At 39.5% G+C, this 22,648-nt stretch overlaps 2 protein-coding genes across 3 annotated transcripts; one reads left to right on the top strand and one right to left on the bottom strand.

Moving 5' to 3' along the window:
• Nucleotides 1–1,512: 1,512 nt before the first annotated feature.
• Nucleotides 1,513–9,400, bottom strand: LOC120961147 (uncharacterized). Its single transcript, XM_049610984.1, has 3 exons — nt 9,216–9,400; nt 5,295–7,560; nt 1,513–3,732 (listed from the first exon to the last, which is right to left on the bottom strand). Exons 2-3 carry the CDS (start codon nt 7,533–7,535, stop codon nt 1,714–1,716), a joined length of 4,260 nt encoding a protein of 1,419 aa, XP_049466941.1. The 5' UTR covers nt 7,536–7,560; nt 9,216–9,400; the 3' UTR covers nt 1,513–1,713.
• Nucleotides 9,401–12,755: 3,355 nt separating this feature from the next.
• LOC120950930 (translin-associated protein X) lies at nt 12,756–18,163 on the top strand. 2 transcript variants are annotated; one of them, XM_049607635.1, is made up of 3 exons: nt 12,756–13,153; nt 16,340–17,090; nt 17,845–18,163. In XM_049607635.1, exons 1-2 carry the CDS (start codon nt 12,918–12,920, stop codon nt 17,055–17,057), a joined length of 954 nt encoding a protein of 317 aa, XP_049463592.1. In that variant the 5' UTR covers nt 12,756–12,917; the 3' UTR covers nt 17,058–17,090; nt 17,845–18,163. The 2 variants fall into 2 exon arrangements, with proteins under 2 accessions (XP_049463592.1, XP_040225280.2); XM_040369346.2 differs by having other exon boundaries at nt 16,340–18,163.
• Nucleotides 18,164–22,648: the final 4,485 nt, after the last annotated feature.

Here is a 22,648-nt window from a genome sequence, read left to right on the forward strand (position 1 = left end):
GCATTTCCGGGCCACGTGGTCAAGTTTCATTGAAAAATTGGCAACTTATATCATATTGAGAGTCTATTAAATCATTTTCATCAGTTTGGTTTTAGCTGGTTTGGTGTTTCAGGCAAATAACAATGCTCTGTATGTTCTCCAGCTCGACTGTTCTTGAAACATGTGGTACTTTTTAAGTACAATTTCTCAGAACTGGCACCCAAAGTACCTAAAAACTGCAAGAATATATTTCCCCATCTCGTCTCCTATCATTTTCAATCATTTTTCTAGCTCACCTTACCTCACTGAGCCCTAGTATCATGACTCCATGATGCTGCCGTTACACGAGATTTTGATGTTGCATCTTAGTAGACTGTTTTTGCTATGGTAGACGTCAGTCGTAGGACCTTGGCGATTTAAACATGTTTTAATATGTTAGTAGAGCCTAATTTGAAATAAATTCCTGAATTATTTGATGCACCTTAACAGATTTGGCCAATTTCTGTGTATGGTATTATTAAAACAAAACATGTTTGTAACAACTCACTCATTCAAGCTATTACATGACCAGCTACGATGAATTGCAGCATGATCCATCAACCAAATGTGACCCACCTCTTTTCCTGATCTTATTGGCCATGACAAAATGCACTGATTCCTTGGTAAAATTTGAGTTTTTGGACATTAAACCGCTTATTTCGTTAGATTAACCGTCAAGGATGGCTGCTTACATGGCAGTTTGTCACACAATTAGTGTTAGAAAATGGCCAAACGCTGATCAAATGAAGGAACGAGGCCTCCCACACATTTTGTAACCTTCAAAAATGGGTAGGATAGGTTATGCATAAGTCAAAGATACGATTTCGCCATCATGCTCCAATCATTTAACTCCCCCGCCTTTAGTACCTCTCTGACCGCTTGAAGTACAATTGAAACAACAGAAACGCATTAATTTAGAAGGAAATCACCAGTAAATTGATAATAATAGATTTAATTTATGTCTATGTAGTGTTCGTCCAGCATAAATAATTAAAAAGCTTGATGGACGAATACTTTTTGCGTGCCCATCAAACGACTTTTTTTTAGTTTTTTATGTATTTTGGTTGCTATTGCACTATTCAAATGCTTATTTTTTAGTAATACGTGTGTATTGATGGTCCCTTTATCAAACCTCATCATTACTTTTATCGCCCCATACGTATTGCGGCCATAATTCGCCTTTTTCTGCAAAATATTCAGCTAGACGAATACTTTTTGGACTGACTGTACATAATAACAGTAACTGTAAACAATTGACTAAAATAAGTGTTTGGTTACAATGACTATACTCTACAAAGTCAAATATGCTACCTAATCGAGATAAGTAACTATATGGCCTGACTTCAATCAAAATATATAGTTTAAGTTGTTCACAGGGTGTGATAAGGGAATTAACATAATTTTGTGATGCTCAATTCAATGGTAAACCGATCCCCATTCCCAAGTTTGTGTGATATCGCTCTGATTGCTAAAACATTGCATTGCACTGCAACATCTAGTTTCAATTTTCTTTTTATTTAACTAGGAACTTGCTGATACAATAAATTACATTATGTTATTATTCTCTATTTGTCTAACTTACACATATTTACACAATATTTACACAGTCTTCTTTTGAGTGGGGCCAGTCTCCGCCTACGATAATGGCCGCTTTGCAATACTGTCATCTAATCTAATTCTGTCTTCTTCATCATCTTAGTCCACCTCCTCTACCGTGGGACCCGTGCGTCCGCCGAACCCGCCAGCCTGCTGGCCACAGCTAGTCGGGGATGGACCGGCTCCCGATTGCTGATGCAACTTCGTCATGATCGGACTGCAAGCCCGCGTCAGCTCCTGCATTTTGTGATCGTACTCTTCCTTCTCTGCCATACTGTTGCCGTCGATCCAGCGCAGTGTCTCGTTGCACCGTTCCTCGATAGTTTTGCGATCGCCTTCGCTCAGTTTCGAGCCGGCTGATTCTAGCGTTTGCTTGAGACTGAAACAGTACGCCTCGAGCTGATTGCGAGCCGCGACTCGCTCCCGTTGCTTTTCATCCTCCTCTCGGAATTTCTCCGCCTCGGCCAGCATGCGATCGATATCCGCCTGCGACAAGCGGCCCTTGTCGTTCTTGATCGTGATGTTTTTCTCCTTGCCGGTGCTCATTTCCTTCGCCGATACGTTCAGAATACCGTTGGCGTCCAGATCAAAGGTTACCTCAATCTTTGGCACACCGCGCGGTGCCGGCGGAATGCCTGATAGGTCAAACTGGCCCAGCAGATTGTTGTCCTTTGTCATGGCTCTCTCGCCCTCAAACACCTGAATCGACACTCCCGGCTGGTTGTCCGCGTAGGTCGAGAAGGTCTGCGTCTGTTTGCACGGAATGCGCGAATTTCGCTCGATCAGCTTCGTCATCACTCCGCCGGCCGTTTCGATTCCGAGCGACAACGGAGCCACATCGACCAACAATACATCTTGGATCTTTTCGTCCTTGTCTCCACTAAGAATAGCCGCCTGGACGGCCGCACCGTATGCTACCGCCTCATCCGGGTTGATCGACAGGTTCAGCGATTTGCCGCAGAAGAAGTTCTGCAACAGCGACTGCACCTTCGGGATGCGGGTCGATCCACCTACCAGCACGATGTCGTGAATGGAGCTCTTGTCCATCTTTGCATCCGACAGGGCCTTCTCCACCGGTTGCAGTGTCGAGCGGAACAGATCCGAGCACAGCTCCTCGAATCGTGCTCGGCTGATCTTTGTGTAGTAGTCGATTCCGTCCATGAGGGCATCGATCTCGATCGTGGCCTCCGTGCTGGACGAAAGCGTCCGCTTCGCTCGCTCGCATGCCGTCCTCAAGCGTCGCAGTGCTCTGGCGTTCTTGGACACGTCCTTCTTGAACTTGCGTTTGAACTCCTCCACGAAATGGCCCACCATTCGGTTGTCGAAATCTTCGCCTCCCAGATGTGTGTCACCGGCAGTGGCTCGTACCTCGAACAGAGAGCCCTCGTCGATCGTCAAAATGGACACGTCGAACGTTCCTCCGCCGAGATCGAATATCAACACGTTGCGCTCGCCCTTCAGGTTCTTGTCCAAACCGTAAGCCAATGCGGCCGCCGTCGGTTCGTTGATGATTCGCATCACATTTAGGCCCGCGATCGCACCGGCATCCTTCGTGGCCTGTCGCTGGCTGTCATTGAAGTACGCTGGAACCGTGATGACCGCATTCTTCACAGAGTGTCCCAGGTATGCTTCGGCCGTTTCCTTCATTTTCGTCAGCACCATCGAGCTGACTTCCTCTGGTGCAAACGTCTTGCGCTCTCCTTTGAATTCCACCTGAATCTTCGGCTTGCCGCAGTCGTTGACCACCTTGAACGGCCAGTGCTTGATATCGGCCTGAATCTTAGGGTCGTCATACCGGCGTCCGATCAGTCGCTTGGCATCAAACACTGTGTTTGTGGGGTTCATGGCCACCTGGTTCTTGGCCGCGTCACCGATGAGGCGCTCCGTGTCCGAAAACGCAACATAGCTCGGTGTGGTTCTGTTGCCCTGGTCGTTGGCAATAATCTCCACCTTGCCGTGCTGAAACACTCCCACGCACGAATAGGTCGTGCCCAGATCGATTCCAATTGCAGAAGGCATCTTGTCAATGATGTGTCTATTATACTGTATGCACTGAAATTCTTCACTGATAGCGCAGAAAAACTGTTCACGTTTGTGTATCTTGAGTGATAATTCACTATTTCAATTTGTTTGGTTCACCACGTTCTAGTTCACGATAGCTCGCTCTTTACTCTTTGCTTGTTATTTTCTGAATGACGCTCACTGCTCGAAACACGGCTATATATATCAAACCATACAATTTCTAGAATGCTCCACAAGCTACTCGATCCTACTCGAACCTACTCGAGTCACATCGAGTGTGTGCTCGATTGCACGCGATACTGCACGAACATGAGCTCGAATCATCTAGCAGTGGGTCTTGGCTGTGCTAAGCTGCTCTCGCGTTACATTTTGTCTCGGCTATTGTGTACGATGAGCGACAACTGCGTACCGCTACGGTTTGCAGCTATGGCCATTCCTTTGGCAACCCTCACCGTAAAGGATATTATTTTTTAGCTGATTTTCAGTACACCCACTGATTTTTTTTAATTTAAAATTTTAATTTTACTTTTACGCCCATTCTTCCCATTGCGTAGTTGAAAATTTTGATAAAAAACTATTTGTGTATTTTATTTATTCATTTTAACCCATTCAGTGATTTTCCAGATTGAGACTCTTGCTGTACTTTTGTTCTGCGTTTCGCGTGGGGGAGGGGAAGGAAATAAACAAAGATAATGGCATATTTTGCAAATCAGTTTTTGTGTAAACCAACCGTTTGCAGAAAGAGTCCAAGTTATTTTCTTTTATTATCTTTTTGTCATTATTTCATTATGGGTGTGTGCTTTTTCCAAAAATTGCGAGACTGTGTAAAGGGTTAAATTCTCAAGTGGCTTTAACTAGCGTTTTGTTATGGTGCAATGAAAGTAAATATTCTTACTGGTCAAACATTTGGATTAGTACAAGTTTTATTGTTCCTTAAGTTATATAAATCTCTTACAAATAACATACAAGTCTGGAGTCAACATTTCCTTCACTGTACGCTTTTATTACTGTGGACAGGAAATGTTTATTTGCACAAGATCACATTTGCTCGCCGAGTGGAGTTTTTTTTTCTCTCCATCGATTGGTTCTGCAGGCTAATAAATCAAAACTTTATTTGTTAACAAATTATAACACGAATAGCATAGAAAGAATAACACGTTCTTGGGAATGTGTACAACACAATTTTGCTAATAATTTTACTGGTATACTGAGTCATTATTAACATAAAACTAAATGTGCAATTGGTTTCAATCCAAAAGATACAAAAATGATAATCATAAAGCATACATAAAAGCTGACCAAAACATTCACCACAAACTAAACAAAGAAAATCTGTACTCCAAATGGTTTGATCGATCACAACTATTGTTTAGAGCTTGTGTCATTCTAGACTTGCACAAAAAGTCTAGTGGTAAAGCGGTGTGCCCATACAAGCCAATTTACAACCACGGTGAAGATAGCTAACAGAAAATCTGAGCTGATTAGGTTCCGGTTCTGCACATACATGAGACACGGAATACTGCATTGTAAGCAATCTAGTTGGCTTAACATTTAATATCACTTTCGATCATGCCTACGACCACGGGAGAGGAGAGCATAAAACGGGTGTACAGGGGAAAGGTATGGAAGGAAAAGGAGGATGTGCTCTATGCAGTCACACTGACATCGGCATCATTCATCACAATGTTCATAGTCGTGTCAGAACCGTAGCTGAGATGGGACGGGCTATCTGATACCATTCTTCTGTTGATTAAAACATCTGCCACGTAGATCGGGGCCGGTCCATCCAGTTCCACGATGCGTAGTGGCTTTGTGGTACACCGTTTAATCGGTGACATGCATGCGAACATTACGAGAGTGGCGCACAGAGCAAGGATCAGTACGACAGCACGAAGCTCAACCTGTCCAGTGCGCACCACGGCCAATGCTGCCATGATGATCAAAAGCAGAACCACCGAAAATTTTGTCATAGTAACGGCGGTGCTGTGAATTTTACCCCCACTACCTTGACTGATCATATTGGATGGTGCGAACGCGAAAAATAGATTATGCTTGTCGACAAAGTGTTTCAATGTGATGTACACCATAGCAAAAGGCATGATCAGCGGGCAAGCAAGGCTATAGACTGTGCTAGTCGTAAACACCATCACCATCCAAGCATAGTGAATACCGAACGGGAACGTAATAAGGATAGATTTCCTGATGTAAGGTGTTTCAGCTCTAGACTTGGCCGTTGCCAGCTTCCAAAGATAACAAATGAGATCCGGGAAACGTATCAGCTCGAGGGCGGTACCAATGAACGCAGCGGTGATGATATAGTTCACAAAGAACGCACCTTTGTCCGGAAGGAAGATGCATTCCCAACGGTACGTGTCGTTTGATTCAATCGTCCATTGCAGCAGTGCCTGGGCACTTGTCAATCCGAGGGACGGTAAAATCAATATCATGAACAACAGGTAGCCGAATGTTTTCGTCATGATGAGATAATTTTGGCGCGAACGAGTCCAGTGCGACAACCACGTGTCCGAGTATGCAACGATGACCGGCATCAATGCGGACAAGGACCATAGCAGTAGCGTCGGTAGAAATTCCGACACCAGCGGGCTGATCTTGCTAATCTGTGTTGTGGTATTTTTCGTCAGCGACAGCGTATCCAGCTGATTCACGATAATGACGGGCGTTGTAAGGAAAAAGAGGAACAAAAACAACGCAAAATTAACCGTCGCCCACTTGCAGTACCACTGGGCGGTATCGATGTTAAGATTTTCCCAAAATATATCCGATGGTGCAGGTGCGAAGGACAGATTCCACTCTCGATACGTTCCAGGTTTAAAGTGTAGCATTACGTGTTGTGCCTCGTGGGCCGAATTCAGCGTGACGAATGCAATTCCGAGTGGCTCGTTGAGCGCCGACGCACGCATCCGTGCTACCTCCCCGGCCAACTGTACCTCGTGGTCTTTATAGTACTCCAACGCGTCAACCTTCTCGCAGCTGAAGCAAGATGGTTGAGCCTGGATCGCGTCACGGTTGCGGTGCGCCTCACAGTAGATCCGAGCTTCGACCGTTCGCTCGTACTCCTCTGCCGCTTTGATTAGGCTTGAAATATTGTATGCAAGTTGAATGTCTTCGATCGTCACGTCCGGAAACAGTTGCTGTAGGTAGGTTCTTATGATGGTTTTGCTGCAGTCGCCTTGGGAAATATTAGTCGCCATGATTGTACGCGTCGGTGCCGTTTTGAAAGCGTTGCGGCCCGAAGCACGCCTCATTATCAACACCACCATCGGGACGTAGGCGATCGCAAACACGACGTGTGCCCACATCGACGGCGAATCTGGTTCGAGATTTGAAATCGTTGTGTGTCCAAACGAGTTCTTATCACCACTCAGTGTGCCAGAAAAGTTGATCGGTAGTATGATTGCTATCGAGATCACCGTCATAATGCCCATCACCACGATGAGATGTCGCTGAAAAGATAGATAGTGTACAGCATCCGGGCCGCTGTGCGTAAGTATTTGTTCTTTCGTCAGCCGAAAGGTGGCCACAATCCATGAAAAGCAACCACGATCAATGCTGAGACTGTTGAGCGTATCTGACGTTTCGGTGGAACCATTCATCGCTCCACCACCACCGGGCACGTTGCCGTGGGCATAGAAGAGTTGCGTCCAGCGTTTGTTCTCTCCATGGCTGTTCACTAGCGCCAGCCGCCCATAGTCCCAGGCCTGCTGGCGGAGTAGTGTGAACAGCAGTATTAGGAAAAACCACGCAATCACGTTCAGCAGCAAGGTTTCCGGGATGCCTTCATATAGGTTTATCAAAATTTTGGTTTTGTTCAATACAAGGCACGCCTCACGGTTGGGTGAATAAACACTGGTCAAGTTGGGGAAGTTTGCATAATCCATGTTAGTACGGCTGACGTTTAGGTTCCTAAAATATATATAAAAAAAAACATTATTAAGAATTATTGCTGGTACACCTGTAAAAATAGATCTTTGATTCTTCTGGTTGATATTAGTTATGTATCATACTACTCCATTCACGAATCAAATCGGATCAATGAGTTCTAAACCCGAGCTATGATTTCGTTGCATAAAATCGAAATTGCACATGATATATCGAAAATCGAAACCTACTGAACCCACTAAGCTAACTGCAATCCGGAAATCCGATTCGGTACTACCGGCTACATCTCTCCATAAAACGTTCTAAGAATGTTGCACTTAGTAGCAGCGGTAAGCTGAGATTTACGAGGCAGTCTTTTCTGATAACACACCCCATTGCTTATCGTTTCAGATTAAATTCAGCAAGCGATATTTTGACCGGTAGTACATTTGTTAAAGAGTTTAAAAATTCTCATGCAAATTTAAGGACACAAAAACAATATTTCTGCAAAACCCTTCGTTGCATAAAATCGCTATTATCGGTAGTTGAATTACTACCGTTCATGAACAGACCAAGCACTTTTTATCGACACGTCGCAGGTTAGTTTATCGCAATTATGCATGAAGTTCACACTCATTGTCGATAAAAATCGCCTTATCAACACCACTACGTATTAATTATCAGAAACATACTGGTGTTCTTTGCAATGTGGCTGTCCAACTGTCGCAAATGTAGCTCACTACCAAGGAAGTAACCGTTTGCGGAAGCAAATATGACTCATCACGCTCCACTTAAACATAGTCAGCAGCCAACGTTACGCAGTTGCAAAGAAGACTGCACCAAAACGAACGAACAATTCAACGGATCAATCAACGAACCTCGGTGTAGGCTTGATAAGAGAAATGATACAAATCGGTTCCTCTTTCTGGATGAGCACCAGCAATCTAGACAGCGTATACCACGATCTGTGACCAACCAGCCTTCTTAGATTTGATGGAAATCATTATCAAGTCAGCGGCAAGAGAGCACACTTGAATCTATTTGGCTGCTGCTCGCTCACATCCTGTTGTGGTGTTCGGTCTCGGATTCACTACCATGCACGTTGGGTGAAAATAATCATTGCGTCAATATTTCGCCCGAATGCCTCCGCTAGTGCCTTTTTTCAGCTTTTGAGGCCCAGTACACACATTCTTCTATCTGAAGCCAATGAAATGCGTGTGATGGTTCCTATAGGGCGGTTTCATGCCAACAACGACAAAAAGCGACATAACTTGAATGAAAAAAATACTTCAACTTAGCTAGCTTATAGAGCGGAGCTGATTACGGAACTAACAAAAAATGTACCACGAATCGGCATGGTTAGATTATCGCACATTGAGTCGATTAGTTGTGTTCATCCGGAAAAGTTTCTTCCGTTCTGGCATTTCTTTCCAATCATCTAATGGGCTTTACATAAATAATAAAAGCATCAACGTGTGAAAACGACACGTTTCAGTGCTCACTTTTCACTTTATACTTTTATCTTTCTCCTGACACTAATGTACTAGCGCGGTCATTCGTAAAATGTAACAAAAGGTAAGTATTTTTAGTTTCCTTTCCCACTAGTTACAACGTATGGCACAATCTAGATGATGGGTTCTATGGTTATTCACGGAAATAAATCATTTTTTTTGTGTCGTGCCCATCTTTAAACCACTAACCAGCTTTTTGTCAACCGATTCTTCCTTCCTTTTTTCACTATTCACTGCACAGCTATACCACGGTGGTGGCAATTACGGAGAGCAAACCACTTTCCCCGTGGCCAACTTTGTTTATTACGAGCTCTGTTTGACGTTGTTTGTTGGTCTTGTTTTGGACTTTCTAATCTTTTGCATGTACAATTTGGCATTGCACAATGGAAAAGGTATAGGACAACAGAAGGTGCATTAGAAATGTCATAAGTATCGAACACGGAGTACAGTATGTTCTTGAGTTGCGCGCAAAGCCTGTGTAGGAACAACCCAAGCGAAATTTTTCGGGGATAATCTAGGTGGATTTAAAAATATCAGGTGATGGACTCTAGTGCATTTTGACAATTCGTCATTTGACGTAAGGTCCCCAGGATTCAAACTTTGTTAACATTTATTAAATTTGTTCATTTAATTTATCTACCCAATTTTTTCGATTGAATATTCTTTGAAAATATATTTTGGACTTTGCGAGTTCTTATTAAACATTAAAACATGGATTAAAGTGTGTTATTTTGTTTTATTCCACATTTTTGGAGATAAAAATTAAGAAAACCATATTTTTTTTCAATTTTCACATTGATTCCTTATTATCGACGAGCCGCATGGACAATTTACACGAGATTAGAACTGTTACTCACGTGATTTTAAATTTCGTGCATAAACAAATCATCAAATCTTTTGCTAATATATCTCATTTTTTCGGTAAAATCAATAGACACACAAAAATGCACATAATAACAAAGAAATCTGTTCTATTTGCTAAGCTTAGTGTGTGGAAACCAATGGTTAACGGTTCAAAAATGACGTAAAGTCCCTCAACTATGGCGACCCTCCAAAGTCCCTAATCCACCACCTGATATTTTTAATCCACCTTGGGGATAATTAACATAAACTCATGCCATCTCTTTCTATTCATCAGCTCTACTCTCTCACACGCATCGATGAACTTTTAGACATCTCTTTGTTAATTGTGCTATACAGCAATTATCCGCAGTACGCGATACTCGATATACGCGAATTCGCAGTACGCGATTCCTCTAAATTTGACAGCTCCATTTGTTTTTTTGCAAATATTTTAATTATTTGAAATATTTTATGCTCTTTTTGAATTTCCTTAGTGTTCTTAATGCATTTTGCATTAAATTTGTGCAAAAGATACCTGTTTTATAACAAAAAACTTCAATGCAAAACTCTGTGACGCTATATTTCAACCCTTGAACCGGTAGTGTAAACTATTTTTCCATAGGAATCCGCTATACGCGAAAACTCGAGATACGCTATTGCGCTCGGTCCCGTGCGATAGCGTATATCGGATAATGACTGTATTTGAAGGGTTTAAAACTGATAGATAACGATTCATGTTCATGAACTAGTAATGGTCAAATGGTAATGGTGTAATGTTTGCACCATGGTCGACATGAGTTCAATTCCATTTTTATTGTTTTCATTGATGATTTAAAGTTTTGATTTCTTTTTAAAACATGCAGCTCCAGTAACTTCAGATCCCTTTACTAATTGTTTGAAATGCGTGTTTAATAGTCAATCTATTATTTTTATTGTTTTATTTATTTCTTTTAATTCATTTAGTATCAGTACCCCTTCATACAACAAAACAAGCAAATAGCACGATCATGAATAATAATATGGTGGCGCAACTGGCAAAGTGATTCGAAGTAAAATTAGCGATGTGGTTGGTAGCATCAAGGATGAAGCATGAGCATGAATTGGAATATGAGGGAAGGGAATGAATCCGAATGTTCATTTCTATTTTTAGCTCTTTTTTACATGGGTTCATCCTTCACGTGTGTTCACTATCCCCGAAAATTATCTGTATTTCGCTGGTCTGGAAAAGACCAGCGAAAGCCAGCTTGGTCGGGAGCTTGGGAAGGTCCCGTAGTGTAGAACGATTTGACAAGTAGTCAAAAGTTCGTTACCGTAGCAATAGACGATGTGCAATCTCAGATTGCGCATATATTTATTTGTCAAACGGATCTGTTTGATACATTTATGTGTCAAAAAAAAATTATATATCTCGGAGCGTTTCTACATACACCGAGAAAGCAGCTGAGAAAATAACTGACAGCATGCTTTGACAGCGATTGACAGCATTTTCGGCGAGAGAAATCTCCTCAGCATGCAAAGAACGATGGAGCTGAGAAAAAATTAAATTGGCAGTTTTTGGTGGACGATCAATTATAGTTTGCATTTTTGCTGTCTAATAATCGTAGAAATATTATTAAAAAGTAAAAAAAACTTTTTTGACTTCATTTTAGCGATTAAAATGGATTTTTTCAACATCATTTTAAAAGTCTCATATCGGCGTTTTTCAGAGCTTCTACACACACCAGCGTGAGAAACCGGTTGTCAATTCTCTCACAGCCATCTCTCAGCTGCAGTCTCGGTGCATGTAGAAACGCTCACAGGCAGTTTGAGATCGAAAAGCCTTCTTTGAGAGCGTTTCTACATACACCGAGACTGCAGCTGAGAGATGATCGTGTGGTCAGATACGTGGGTATCTACACCAACGATCATTACTCAAATTTCACTTGCTTCAGTGCTGGCGGTTATTGTTGGAGTTTAGTATTTAGACAATTGTATCGCCGTTCTAGTTCTAGCGATGCATAACTTCAATGCGAAACCATACAACAGTACAGAGGAAATGAGAAAGCTTTCCTCCAAGCGATGAAGCTCAACTAGTTGGGGTATCCCACCAACAGAGAGCGCCACCAGCTTTTTCACTATTTTTAGAATGCATGAGTCGTTTGCCGTCTGCTAAACGAAGTCTTTCTATATTCCGTTTAGGTAGAGAACTTGAGTCGTTTAGAAGCCGTTTAGTGGTCGTTTAGTGGATTTGTGGCACTTGGGATCGTTCTTTGCATGCTGAGGAGATTTCTCTCACCGAAAATGCTTTCAGTCGCTGTCAAAGCATGCTGTCAGCTTTTTTCTCAGCTGCATTCTCGGTGTATGTAGAAACGCTCTGATTCAAATGGTAATTGTGATTAAAATAATATATCCGTTTGGTAAATTTGTTAATTGGTTTATAATTTTTACAGGAAGACTTACTGTAGTCAAAATTCAATAGTTGAACGCTTTTTAGTTCGCATGCTTTTTAATTGAACGCTCGATAGTTGGTTGACAGTTCAATTAAAAAGCATGCGTTTGTATTAATAAAACGGTTTTGAAAAAAAAACATGCCAACTAAAAAGCACTTATGCAATAGTTGGCAGGGAATCGAAGTTCAACTAGTGAGTTCAGACTGTACGTCATCTATTGAGTAAACCAATGAAGCTATCGAGCTTTCGTTTTTTTAATGAATTTGATTTTCCAGTTGTTAAAGCTTAATCTATGGCACTTGGAAAACGCAGACGATATAGCTTGTGAGAACGTACCTAATGACACGGACCCAACTCGAGTATCGCGTATCTCGGGGACAGACTGTACAAAATTCAAAAATAAAGGTCTTTATGCAATTGTCATTACATTTGACCACTGTTGAACTGTATGTGAGTGCCAAATTATATGCGTCGCATTCGCTTCAGTTCATCATAGATCGTCCATTCGCCGGGAAAATAACACGGCGTCGAACGTTGTTCTTGCGGAAAATTGCGGATTGCCGAAATTCATTCACATTTAGCTATTCCATCATTCTGTACGAAAAGTTCGGATCCCGAAATGAGTGGATATCGCGGAAATAAACGCCAACATTATGGCAAAGGCAGTGCTCGTCGCGGAAGAGATCACGAAAATGTGGCAGTGGATGAAAATAATCCGATCATACAGTGTTTCCGCGAATATGCTACAATACTAGACGCGAAGCACGACAAATACGAACGCATCGTGAAAATCAGCCGGGATATAACGATCGAATCCAAGCGAATTATCTTTCTCCTGCATACCATCGATCCTAGGTAAGTAGATATATTTGTTATTGTTACTGTGATTGTAGTGCGTATTGTTAATAAGTTCCGCGATATGGTGATCCTTCCGGACCGACCGAAAGGGAAATTCAGGCACTACAGTAAACTATATGAATCTATTTGACTTAGAAAATAAAACGATAAAGCACCCATACAAGCTGGTTAATCATTAATTAAGGGTTTTGTAGATCATACGTAATCGCAAAAGCATAAAATCTACCAAAGACTGGTGGTTAAAATGAGGTTATAGTTAAAATCATCTACAAACTTTTCAGTTCGCGTGCGGCATTGCTTCGCAAATAACGTTGTGGAAGGTCATTTCGACAATACTTTTAGCTAATGGGTAAACGTTTAAATTACGGTCAATAAGAAAATTTAATCTGAATACATTAAATCCTTACAACATTCTTTTATTGAAGCTAGGCTTTAGCCTTAAAACAGTTAAAATTTAAAAAAATAACTTTTTGATCAAAATAGTCAAAATAATAGATTTATTGTTTTAAACCTAATAATACCATCGCTGGCCACATTAAGAGCTTTGCCGGCCTGCATGCGGCCGGCGTGCCGCAGTTTCTAGACATTTGGTTTAAATCAGGGGTCTCCAAACTACGGCCCGTGGGCCGTATGCGGCAATCAAGAGCCTATAATGCGGCCCACGATGACTGAGTAAAGGTTAAATTAAATAGCTTTCTTTTCTGACTAACCAATCAAAATTTATTTTTTAATTCTGAAAGACGAAAATCAAGATTCAATAAAAGATAGTTCCAGAAATGTTATGTATTTTGCTAGTATTTTCTTATTAAAACGAGATTTGAACTTCCACCCGTTCTAAAGGTAGCGTCAAAATGGCCTTCGACAATGTTGATTGTGAAGCAACGCGGCACGCGAACTGAAAAGTTTGGAGACCCCTGGTTTAAATGAAACACAATATGTAAGCGTCAGCATAATCGTGTCCGTCTCGAGGCAATGTGATACTGCGCTGGTTCGCTCGGATACAGTGCAACCGTTTTGCTGAGTACAGTCTGTTGCCGAGTTAAGCCGTTCTCGACTTGGGCGGTTTCGGAAATACGCGGTTTTTTTTTTAACATTGACAAATCTAATGTCAAATCAGCACAATTTGCTTCAAGAATTGTCCAATGCAGGAGAAGTTGAAGTTTTGCTAAAATATTTAATCCGCTCAAAACCCAGAAGTATCAGAATTTTCTGTACGAATCGTATTGAATTAATGATGTAGTGTAGAAAAGTACTAAATTTAATCAAAAATATCGAGTTACCAATTGTATTTTAGTCTAAAAACGTGATATTCAAATTGCACGGATATTCGAGTTGCGTGGATTCCTCGGGAACGCATAAATCGCGTATTTCGGGATCTAGCTCAAGCAGGGACCGCAAGTGATCGCCTGCGTTTGCCGAATCACGCCATATATTTCCCAGTTCATGGTTTAATTAACTGCAAACCATAAAATATTAAAGGAAACTTGGAATTAGCGTTGGTTAATTCGCCGCTGTGCACGGATGCTTTTGTTTCAAATGATATGCTCTTACTCCTGTACCAGACTGGTTTCTGTCACATGCTTTGTAATTTTGCAATTTGTTGTTCAGATTATTGCCTAAGTCAGATTAAAAAATGGTAAAAAAAGTAAAAAAAACCTTACGATACTTGTAATATAATATGCACCCTTTCATAACACAGTAAAATAGTCTATAAAGTTACCACAACGCTTAAAAGCTGTTAAGCATACGCCTTTCACCAAAAACTAGTCACCAAGCATTTCTCAAAAATGAGTTCAACAATTTCGATGTTCAATTCGATATATATATTTATTGGTGTAATTACAAAGTCACTTAAAGTCGATTTTTAAACCTCATTTTTAGTATTTCCAAAGGGTTGAAGACTTCAAATAATTGTATATTTTTTAAAGTTATTGTCTTTTTGACATCATCTAATTTTCATTTCTAATTAGATAGTGTTGATAAATGCATAATTATAATATAACGTTATCCAATTTTCGGTCGGGCCGTAAGTCTCAGTGAAATACATAAAAAATGTTTAAAATTAAATTGTTTAAATTGTTTAAAAAATTTAAAACATATTTTATTAAATTGCAATGCTAGTAATTATTTGTAATGCTTGAAATAGTAAAAATAGCAGTAATGCAAGAATGTACTCAAAATGCATGAACTCTTCGGCTAGGTAACATGTGGTTGAAAGTGTATTTAATTATAATTCAAAACAGATTCTTCGACATCATTGATCAATACGATTGAAAATTCCACAATTGAATTTTCTATGTTATTTGACGATCCGGATGATTTCAAATCAATTTAGTCAAAACTTCGACTATAAAATTAGTTGTAAAATATATTGCGTTGGGCCGGTTTGATGGTACAGTCGTCAACTCGTACGACGTAACAACATGCCCATCATGGGTTCAACCCCCGAATAGACCGTGCCCCCATACGTAGGACTGACTATCCTGCTATGGTAACAAAAAGTCACTGAAAGCCACGCTCACTTCACTAAGTGGGTACAGGCAGGCCTTGACCGACAGCGTTTGTTGTGCCAAAAGAAAAAAAAATATATTGCGACTTTAGGAAGCATTACACTACGAACAGATTTTAGATGGTTTTAGCTTTCGTCAATATTTGGAGCTTTTGAAAATATTTCCGTTATTCGCTTCTACTTTTTAAGTGTTTTTTTTATCTACAGAAAGCTTAAGGTTCTTATTATTGATGGTTCGATCTTTAAAGTATAAGTAGGTTGGGTAGGTGCAACGATAAAGTATAGATAGTTTTCGTACATTACATACACGTCCATTACATATACGTCCATTACATACACATTACACATACGCATCGGAATTAATACCGATAGGATCATACTCCTCATACTCCGTCATACTCCGACTCCAGGTGGGGTAGTGAAATGAATCGTGTTACTTTTCACTACTTTAAATCATATACAGATACACACGATATTTGATGCACGCGACCGTCCTATATTTACTGCTAGTAGAGTAAATTATATTGATTAATATGTGTAATTATTAGTGAAGCGCAGAAAAAAAATACGTTTAACAAAAAAAATGGAAAATCAATAAAACTATGTGTAGTTAAAAGTTATTTTTCTGATTTCAATTTTTATGATAAAATAAAAAAATGTTTCTCTTGTTATAGGAAAAATAATTTGCAAAAAGTTTGCAACGAAGCGAAGGATCGACTGGAAGCTATTTTTCGCAATCATTTTGTTAACATAGCAAAAGAGCTTAAGGACCAGGACCCTTACCAGTATACACGAGCCTACACCAATGGAATGCAAGAATTTATTGAGGCTTACACATTTTATGAATATTCTTGCGGAATGGATATATCGCATTGGGACGCAATTCAGAAGAAGCTGACTTATTCATCGGACCAAAACGTCGATTCACCAAGTAATGCTAGAAGCATTGCAGAAAAACCCCTTAATGAGCCAACCGATGCCGAACCTGACGAGCAAAAGAGGTCGAATGAAACCACTGGAGAAACAATGAAGCTGACTTGCTTACTTCATCCCCAAGACTTTGTACTTGGTCTGGGTGATCTTAGCGGCGAGATAATGCGAACGTGCATTAATTCTCTTGGATCTGGAAATTCGGAGAGCTGTTTTCTGCATTGTCGTTTTATGCAGGAGCTATACAAAGGATTCCTAAGCGTGACGTCCATACGGAGCCGGGATTTTTCTCATAAGATGATGACTTTACGGCAAAGTTTGCTCAAAAGTGAGAACGTTTGCTATAATGTGACGGTACGAGGAGGTGAAGCGGCCAAATGGGGAACTACAGATGAAACATCGGGAGCCATGTTCCAGCTGCAGCCTTCAAAGGACGACGACGATGAGGGGGTATACTTTTGATCTGCTGCTCGTGTGTCCTGATTTCAGTATAAGGTAGGGAGATCAATTTGATCCTAAGCTTTGATGAAGTTAGTAAATTAGTTCTAAGAGATTATATGAAGTTACATTTCGTATCTGCTGCGTGAATGACAGGAAATGAAAGAGATGAAAAGTTTACATATTCAGAATTTCTTGACAAATTAGAAACATCTTGCATTTTTCGGCAAATTCTACTTTCCATGGTTGCATAATGTACTTATGAGATTATTCCAGCAAATAGTTTGTTCATTTATTTTCATCCAATGGCATTTTCAAAATCCGTTTTCAAATAATATTTTAAGTTGTGTTTACTATATTTTTACACTGAAGCCGTTTGAAAACTTTTGATGTAAACTAAAATTTAAATTTTAATGAAATTTGCTTTCCGCTCAAATTGTGTATTTTTTCGCAGGCGGTTAGAGTGTGTAGTTATTCCGTTCCTTTGAGTATCACTGAAATCGTTATTGCACTAAGGTAAACTGTCTTATAAACAATTTCCTAAAATTAAACAAATGCTAATAACGAAACGCATCAATTCCTCCATCCCTGATCCTGACTAAGGCAATGAGACAATTTGATTTGTTTTTTTTTTTTTTTTTTTAATGTCGATTCTTTTGTCGCTTGTGTGCTGAGTTTGAGCTGCTTGACCTGATTGCTAGATAGTTTAATCCACTTTAAATGATCATATTAGGGTAGTTAAGGCAGAAAAATCATAAAATACCCTAACAGCTTTCCAGACTAACACTAACATGTTTTCATACATTTTCAGGCGATGGTTAAACTTTATTGATTTATAAGAAAAATGTCTTTGTGGGATGGATCGATGGTTATTTAATGGATGATCACAATTCTGGAACGCTACGCTACTGTATTCTTTCAGAATTGTAAAAAAATCTTTGCACCTTATTCTGCCGCTTAAATAACAAAATATATAGAGGTATTTCTGGTAATTGCGAAATGGAGTACTTTATAATGGGTGATTAAAATGCGTTTTCGATTATTATTATGTTCTCGCTTTCGGCCATAGGTCATAGAGATAAAGGAGGTAAAAGAGAGCATTAAACGCTTTCCACCCTTTTATCTAATTGCAAAAAATTTCAACCGGACGTGGATCGTTTTTCGGACATAGTCGGTATGTCGATGAGTCATTTGCTTAGCTTGTTTTATGGTTGCTAGCAATTTAGTTGATTCTGGCAGCCCTTCAATAAGCAGCTTTTTCACTATCTGCTTGTAGCAACCCTTTTATATTGTTTTCGAGAATTAACTTATAAACTTATTGATTTTGATCACCCGTTTGCGTTACTATCTGGCAATATGGTTTTCGGTAACATTTTCTTGCTTATTACTTAATGCATGTAGCAATATTTCCAATTGGGTTTATTTGGATAGGATGGAAATATTTGGATTTGGTCTGTTATAGTACGTTGACGGATCCAAAATCGATTGCAATCGTTAATGCATTCTCTTCTTGGAGTGGAGTACATTGTAATTATATTTAGGCTGCAGTGTGCTGTTAGCTCTTCATTTGAAATGATTTGAATATCGGATTATAGATTTTTTTTGTATAAACCATATTTTTTGTTACCTTTTATTTTTTTATTATAATTTAATAACTTGCATTTAACAATTGTTTACTTGTCACATCTACCGTTCTCTAAGGTTGCAGCAACATTTAGTTAAAGAAAGTAATTTAGACGGTTTATTTACTATTTATGATAATGTTGTCAATCTGCTGGACTGCTGAGAGGTGAAATGATGTTGGAGTTTCTACGTTAATCGCGGATCCATCCGTCCTTCTGTTGGACGTGTCTCGTCACATTGAGTCTTCAGAATGCATACGGGAAACATGATGCCTCACGTGTGGAGTCTTCGGAAATCGGAAAATATTCGAATGTCGTTGATTATCGTGCGAAATCGTTTTTAGAAATGTTTCCTTGTGCTTAACGCGACATCGCGCTCTGAGTTCTCGTCATGTGACACCGTGTTCTGTAGTTCTGTGAGAACAGTGAGATATACATAAGTAAGAGCATAACTACAGACTATAAATTATTTCAAATTTTTGTTTGTCTTGCCATGATGACAATCTCGCTTGCTGGGACTTAGAACATTTTAGTTTATGCAAACTATCTTCAATGATCGATTATTTACATCGATAGGCTTTATTTCTTTTTATATTTGTGTTGGCTTTGATAAAATACTTAAGATTCTTGTACAAGCAGCTCTAAAACAACATTTGTCAACCAACTAAAGGAATTAGTTTTTTTTTTTCAACATTTAAAGGTTTAAAATGCACAAGAAAGTTTTAATATAAAATAATATAACATTAGATTTCCTTAATGCCTGATTGCTTGGATTGGACTGTGGATGCTAAATTATCATGATGGTACACACCAGGATGGCCTTAAGGTTTGTTCTCTTCGTGAAAATGGCATTATTATTATTATGTTTCCTCTTAACATAATATTTTGCATGTCAATGTAAAGTTCACACTATTTTTTCCAGAGGCTTGTGGTCTGTAATTGATTCAAATTTCAAACCGTTCAACAGACCAAACGAGAGTCTCAGCCTCTTTTTCAATTTGTGCATTGCGCTTTTGTATGTTTGATAGGTTTTTACTTGTGTATGTCATTATTCTTGTTTACACGCTAAACATTAATCTAGTGTGTCGAAACAACCCTCTACGCGTTGTAATAGAAATACCAATCGCCTCAATTATTTTTAGTTTAGGAAAAGTTAATATTTCGTGCCATATTTCTTTTGATATAAGTATGGTTATACCACGTTTTAGTCATGATATTCTAACTGCTCTATGAATTACAGAATCGACGTTTAAGAAACGTATGTTAGGTTTAAGGAAAGTTTCACATATTGCTGATCCTTAAATATATTTTCTTATTAAATAGTTAAATAATTTGGTTTTTTGTTTTTGCGATGCTATCTTCCTATCTTATATGCATAAAATTTCTATGTAATGCGTTTTAATATTATTAAAACAATTTTTGGTTGTGATTGTTACAATCATTGCTATTAGATCTTTTTTAGATTTTAATTTCTACAATTGTGTGAAAATATCCTCTACAATCTGACCTATTTCGGATAGGTCGATATCGTTAATGTGAGATCCTGTGTGTTGATTATTAGTTCGGTTAGTTTGGTAACTCGTAGTATTTGGATGGTGAGTATGTAGTATGTTTGATTTTGGATACGGTCGCCATGTAATAACTTTGAACTCGCGCCGGCAAGGTTGGCCTTCAAACATCGTTAAGGAAGGTCGGCATTATGCCGAAATAGGCAGCACTGAGGTGGATACTGTTTCGAAACCGATTTTACGACACTTGATCGTCCAGGCGATCATAGGAACGTTTAAGAGGTTTCCCTTACTAGAAATGTTGGAGTTTAGAGGCCTTACCTTAGGTAGGGGGACGTAACTAAACTCTTTAATTGAGAAGTCGATTGATGTTTGAAGGGCACAGTCCTATCCTGACAGTCATCATCTGAACCGAATCTGACAGAATGAATCTGAATTGCTATAATCGGTGGTGGTTTATTTATACTAAGAAAAGTTATTGATTTGGTTAAATATGTTGGTGTGCAATCATATTGCGATTGTTTTTCTTATTGATCCCGTATTGAAAAAGTGGGGTGTTTCAAAACTGTTGCTTTGGGTGGGTTGGGTTACAATGCATTTGTTATTTTTGTCTTGGCTTAAGATGTCGATTTTTGCTTACACTGCGCTATTGGCGATAAGATGCTATTGGAACGGGGTTTCAGTTGGTAGTAAATGAGTTTTTTTTTTTAATTATCTGGTTTCTGTAATATTTATCGGTCAGGGTTCAGGGAATTTAAAGTGGAGGATGATTCTTCAATGTTTATATCGACTTTTCAGTTTCAAAGGGTTTCAGTATTTTTGCTGTTGGTCTCTTCTGTTTTATTTAATGTTCTACTTCCAAAAGCAATTGGTTTTTCTACTTTATCTTGAATTTGTGTTAGAAAAGCTCCAAGAGCGCAAATTGTTGCTTGTGTCTGTTGTCAATATGAATGGGAGTTGAAAGTCGGAGTATGCTAGAATTAGATCGGATGAAATTACCTTTTTAAAGTTTTCCAAACGATTCTTGATACTCTTTATTTTTTGAATCTTTGATTGAATCCTTTTTTCAGCATTTTGAAAGCGATTTCGTGAGGTTGGAATAATCTTTGATAAATCTACGGTAGTATCCCGTAAGATCAAGAAATTGTTTAATTTCTTTCTGTGTGGTGGGTATTTGCCAGTCAAGTATTTTTGTATTTTTTTTTGTTGGCTATGCAAAAATTTCCTTCTGCTTGTATTTGTTCGTCCTCGCTATCTTCCTCGCCACTTTCGGCTTCATTATTATTATATTGCCTTTTCACTCATCTGTGCGCATCTCATCTTTGTACGCATTGAAGTATATATGTCCATCGGTTCTGGTATCTCGTTTGATCTAGAGAAACACTTCTCAGATCCTACCCTTGTTGGTTTGTTATCATCCGTTTTATTTTGATCGACATGGTTGTATCTTTTCTGATTTTGATAAGGCTGTTTTTTTTTAAATATTTATCATGAGCTATCGCATTCTGTTCCTGTGCTTTATATTTGCACAAAAATGCATAGGCGTCCTCTGTGTCCTTTGGTCTTGCTGCCTGTGCATGACCAAAATAGGGTTCATGTAGCCCGGCAATGAATGATTAAGAAATGTATACAGGTAGCTGGAAAAAATGTACAATTGTAGAAAGGTAGCTGAAGCGTTGTTTAATCCGAATGCCAAACGTGTTTAGTTTATTCAATGGACTATAGAGCCCTCTCGAGTCAAATTTTGTTTACAATATACATTAGATAATATACATCTGCTATCGTCATTCCAGGCTCATAGAGATCGTTAGCTGAATTTAGTAGACGGCACATAAAAAGAAAGGGGTTGCGAGAGCCAAAGGTTGTTCAGGTTTCAGCGACTGCCAGCATTGGCCGGCAACGGAGTATTCTGGCAGGAACATAGAGGTGAATTCTCGAAAGCAGCTCGGGACAGTCGATGGTTCCGTTTAAGATTCCCGTAATAAATGCAAGCCTGGCGTGCTCAACCCGTTCGGCGAGGGGCGGGATCCCAAGCAGCAAACACCTAGTCCTGTAATCGAGACGACGTGGCCAACCACGAAGGGCGAAGCGTTTTGCCTTCCGTTAGATGGACTATAACCGCGAAAGTGTCCGAGTAGATGCGGGCCACCAAACAATGTTAGCGTATTCCAGCAGTGGTCTGATAAGTGCGCAGTACAGTGTCTGGAATTCATATTTTTCGCCGTTCACTGAAAAGGCCGTTTTTTCATAATCGGTTTCGAAAATTTGTATTTGGTGGAATCTTGATACAAAGTTTCCTATCATTGAAAAGTAGCAAGCTTTACCGAGCTTATCTAAGTTTGCAACTGTAAGAGGTATGGATTGAAAACCGGCAACAATTGGTACATATTCCCTTTCCTCTTAGAATTGGCCATCTTCGTTCTACAGATTTTGTAAGCAATGCTCTGCAATCGGTGGTCTTATGTTGTTTTTGATAATTGAGACC

This window comes from Anopheles coluzzii, chromosome 2 (assembly GCF_943734685.1).
Source record: "Anopheles coluzzii chromosome 2, AcolN3, whole genome shotgun sequence".
Taxonomy (NCBI): domain Eukaryota; kingdom Metazoa; phylum Arthropoda; class Insecta; order Diptera; family Culicidae; genus Anopheles; species Anopheles coluzzii.